This window comes from Trypanosoma cruzi, genomic scaffold, assembly GCF_000209065.1.
Source record: "Trypanosoma cruzi strain CL Brener 1047053516225 genomic scaffold, whole genome shotgun sequence".
In the NCBI taxonomy this organism is placed as follows: Eukaryota; Euglenozoa; class Kinetoplastea; order Trypanosomatida; family Trypanosomatidae; genus Trypanosoma; species Trypanosoma cruzi.
This window is the reverse complement of record NW_001849041.1, coordinates 1-4,688: the sequence shown is the minus strand read 5'-3', so window position 1 is coordinate 4,688 and position 4,688 is coordinate 1. Positions and strand designations below refer to the sequence as shown.

Below are 4,688 nucleotides of genomic sequence, written 5' to 3'. Positions count from 1 at the left end.
AACAGGGTCGCCAAACACCGCCGCCACCATGCGTGCGCGCAATGGTCAGCACGCTCCCAGTCAGATTCACGTTGTGCACCACGAGGCACGCGGAGGCGTCGCCAAGGCCGTAGGCGTCGCGGTACGCAACGCGCTTCTCTGCGATCAGCACCGAGTCCACCACAGTGACGCGCGAGCCCGGCGGGTATCGGTTCGCCACCACCACGCCGCCGCCGGAGCGCGACTCAAGCCCGCTGATCAACACATCGGCGCGCTCGCCAGCAGTCGGGTCGGATCGCCACCCGAAAACGTACAGGCTCGCTCCGTCCACAAACGTGCAGTTCGCCAGCGTCACGTTGCGCACGCTCCCCGACATCGACTCCACTTCCACCACGACGTCCGCCGCAAAGGTCACGCCAACGTAGCACACCACCGACGTCCCGAGGCCGGCGTTCAGCTCCACATCCACACGCACGTCGCGCACGCACAAGTCGGCGCCGTCGGTGCTCGGCGGCTCGGGGACAGCGACGGGCAGGCACGCATCGCCGTGGCCGCCCTCCGCACATCTGCAGGCGCAGCCATCACTCGAGGCAATCGTCGTGTACGCGGGGAAGCACGACGCCGCAAGGGCGCATGGATCGCTGCACTTCAGAATGTTGGCATTGTACACGGACGGGATGGCGTAGTTCACCCCCTCCTCGCCGTTCACAGTGTTGCACGCAGCCACAATCGCTCCGTTTGTGAGATCGCTGGACCCGGTGGATATCCGCAGAACTGTCGGCGTGCCAGCGCTGGACATGAATCGGTTGCCGGACACAGAGACCGTGGAGTCACGGAGATTCACCGTAGGGTTAAAAAAAGCAAAGGCTTCCAATGGTGATACGCGGCAGAGGTTGCCACTCAACTGCAGCCAGGAGTTGTAGTAAATATGGAAAATGGATCTCGATATAAAGACAGCCGAACTTCCCTGCATGTCGTTGCCCTGAAACACAACCGCTGACCAAGACTCCACAATTAAGGCCCAGAGAAACAGCATGAAGTGCCTTAACCCCCCCAGAACAACGTTGCCTCGGACCACCACGGCAGAGTTGTTCAGTACACTCAGCGACAAGGACTGGCTAGGTCCTTCAAGATGTATCAGCGTGCCGTTACCGCCAGCCATATGAAACGTATTGCCCACCACCGCAAACACGGAGTGCCACATCACCCTCAGCGCAGATCTGAAAACGTAAATGGCGCTCGACGATGCCCTCACGCTCTGAAACACATTGCCACTGAGCACCACCGCGGAGTCGTTGCTGATCACCAGCTCATTCATCGAGACACACGACGGCCTTCTAAGACCTAAACCCAACCGAGGGACCAGCCTCGTGACCGCAAAGCGGTTCCCGCTGATCGTGATATTCGTGCGCGGTGGAAACACACCCTCCGGGCTAAGCAGCGCGTCAATAAATGTATTGCCGGTGACGACGATGTTCAGCGACCCCACAGCGGCGTACGCGTTGCCCAACAGCAACAGAACGGCGCCATCCCTCCACGTGCATCCATCGAACGTGGCATTCGCCAAGTCGCCCGTCATCGCCCCAACCAGCACCGTCAGAATCATGCGGCCCCCGCTGAACGTCACATTGCGGTAGCACAGCCACGACAGCCCGCTGCCCACAGCCTGCGCCACCTCGGGGTACACCATGTCGCTGATGCACTCACCAACCGGCGGAGGTGGCGGCACCGGCGGCGTGGGCGGCACTGGCGGCGGCGGCGGCGGGCCAGCAGGCACAGGCGCCGGGACGCACACATCGCCGTGCCCTCCAGCAGCGCACTGGCACTTGCAGTCAACGACCGCCGTCGTCAGCGGAGCAAAGCAGTCTCCCTCCTTCGTGCAATTCCCGCATGCGGCAACCGTCGTCACGTCGGTGATGCCGTGGAGCTCCAGTTCTGCCGCCGTCGTCACCACCCGTCCTGCGACCGTCAGGCACCCAGCAACGAACCGGTAGCCGGCGTCAACCAGAGATAGCAAAGGCACCGACAAACCAGTTGAGCCCATCTTGCAGCCCGTCAGCGTCAACACACTGCTGCTGTCGACACTCACAAAAGCGGAGCCACTGTCGTAGAGCATCGCACCCACTCCCACGTCGTTGTCTCGCCAATCCAGCCAGCTTGACCGCTCAACGATCCATAACTTTAGTGAATAGATGGCATAGGACACGGAACCGCTGTTCCCCACCACGCGCAACACGCTGTGATCCGACACGCTGAAGCCACGGTACTGGTACAGCAGGCTTCTCCCGGAAGCCATTGTGTTGTTGAGCAGCACAAAAACAGAGTGATCGCTGGCACTGAGGATATTCAAGTAAAACAGGTGTGTGTATCCATCGAAGCTGCAGTACCGCGTGTACAGTGAGCTGCCACCCACCAGTGTCAGCATCCCTGTGGAGTGCAAACCGAACGCACCATACCACATTGCATGTGCCTTGACGTTGCTGACCAACAGCGAGGACGCATTCAATACAACGTCGTGCAGCATTACTACGCTCAGCATTTTATTCACGGTGTCCGGCAAATAGACCGCGGAAGACTGCACCGCGTCAACCTCCGTGACGGCAATGTCGCAGTGCTGCGGAAGGGCAAGTGCAAAAGCAACAACGGAGGAACGCATCACCGCCTGGCTCACGCGGATCAGGAGGCCGGATGACTCGGCCGACTCAGCACCACCAACAAAACGCAGCGAAGCACCCTCACGGAATGTGCACCCGGTGAGCGTGATGTTGATGGGGAGATGCAGCGGCATACTGTCGAGGAAAAACGTCAGCACAGCACCCACGCCGCTGAATGTCACACCCATGTAGCAGTGGTGCGTCTTCCACATGTTCAGCGTAATTTTCGTCAGCGTCTCGTTCACCACACAGCTCGTGTCACCGTCAACGGCTCTCTCCGCTACGGGCGGTACAACCGTGTCGGGCACCTCGAAGGGAAGACACGACGCGCCATGCCATCCGTCCTTGCAGCTGCACGAGCACGAGCCGCGGTCCACCGACTCCGTCCCGGGCATGTAGCACGCCGCGTCATCGTTGCATGTGTCACACCTGAACACCACCACCTCCTCCGGAAACACACCGGCGTACGACACCTCCTCATCGCCCTGCAGGTTGCAACCCACCGCAAAACGCGCGGGTGAAGCCAAAAACGTGTTTGTTGGAAGAGTCCGAGCGAAGAAGGCGCTTCTTTCCACCTGACGGTTGTGTGCAAGCGCCACGGTGGTGCCACTGCCGAACAACCAAATTTTGTAAGAGGAATACGGAACGAATAATAACGGATCCGTGCCAACTTCATTGCCCTCCACACGCCACTGCGCACCACCTTCGAGAACCACCGAGCCGTCCAAGTACAAAAGCGTAGAACCAAAAACCTCCGCGCTGCCAAAAAAGTCGCAGTCCGCCACTCTCAGCAGCCCCGCGGAGCTCACGGTTGTATCCCCCAAAAAATAAACGCCATTAACGGCTCTCATCGTATTATTCTCCACGTCAAAGTAGCCGCCATTCTTCACAGCAACAATGTTAAAATAAATAGCAGTTTCAAAACTGTCAACCCCACCCGTTACCCTCAGCGTATTTCCCTTCACAATGATCCCGCCACCATCAACAACAACAGCATTGATGAAATAGACTGCGTACCCATTCCCCTCGACGTTGTTTTCAAGTACCAGCAGCGTCGAAGTCGCATCAAGAGTAAACTTCGAAAAGGCAACGGCGTGGCTCCACGTCGTCACAAGCGTACTGCCCACCACCAGTATCTGGGAGCTCGCACCAAAATCACCCTCAAACTCCAACGCTCCAGAATCCAACATCGAGGATGTCACGTTCACGTGCACTCGCGCACCACTCCCCTTGATCGACAGGCCTATGAGGACGCACTGCAGCAGCGTGATGTTGAGTGTCTGCTGTGGTGCGTCGAAACGCGACAGGTCCAGCACAATCGCGGCAGTGAAGGTCACATTGACAAAGCACAGACCACGCACACCGGGATCAGGATCGTCTACGGAGCTGATGCTGCCACCGTGCACGCAGCGGACCTCCGTGTCCTTCGCATCGGGGAGCGGGAGCGGCCCAAGGCCGTCCGGAACAGCAGCTGGCAGACACGTGTCGCCGTGGCCGCCAGCAGCGCACACACACTCACAGCCGCTGATGCTGCTCGTCCTCGCCGCAAAGCACACGGCGTCCACGGTGCACGCACCACAGTCCAACACCGTCACGGGCACTCCAATATTGAGGTCGTATTGGTAATTCGTCACAGGTGAGCCCCTTGCCTCGTTGCACACGCCGTAGATGATCGGGCGCGCGTCGGATGGTGGTGACCAGTTGCTTGTCATATTTGCGATGGTCGACGAGTACGAGCCGTACGTGAAGCTGTTGTCAAGTATCGACCACACACTCTGATCGCGGAACGCCACGCCGTAGTAGTTCGTCACGTACACAACGTAGGCGGCGCGGAACTCGTTGTCGCGGTGCACCAGCCAGCTGCCGCCAGTCACGGTCAGCGTGGTTGCCATGAGCATGGCGAAGCCGAGACGGAAAGTGCTGGACACAATCTGCAGCACGCTGCCGCCATCCACAACAACATCCCCAAGCACACACGCGCCTTTGTAATATTCGGTGCTCGGCGCACTCCACGAGCTGTTCTGCACCGAGAACACGGAGCCGCCGCCGACAAGC

General features: G+C 59.4%; 1 protein-coding gene across 1 annotated transcript, besides 2 other annotated features; it reads right to left on the bottom strand.

Moving 5' to 3' along the window:
- Tc00.1047053506117.9 (dispersed gene family protein 1 (DGF-1), putative) lies at window positions 1-4,688 on the bottom strand (the record flags this gene model as incomplete). Its single annotated transcript, XM_798545.1, has 1 exon — window positions 1-4,688. A coding segment is annotated over one exon (4,688 nt), but the record flags the coding sequence as incomplete, so codon positions are not given.
- Window positions 1-4,688: a sequence feature (areas not merged during assembly with more than two copies in the genome that could not be assigned to a particular haplotype).
- Window positions 1,691-1,744: a microsatellite.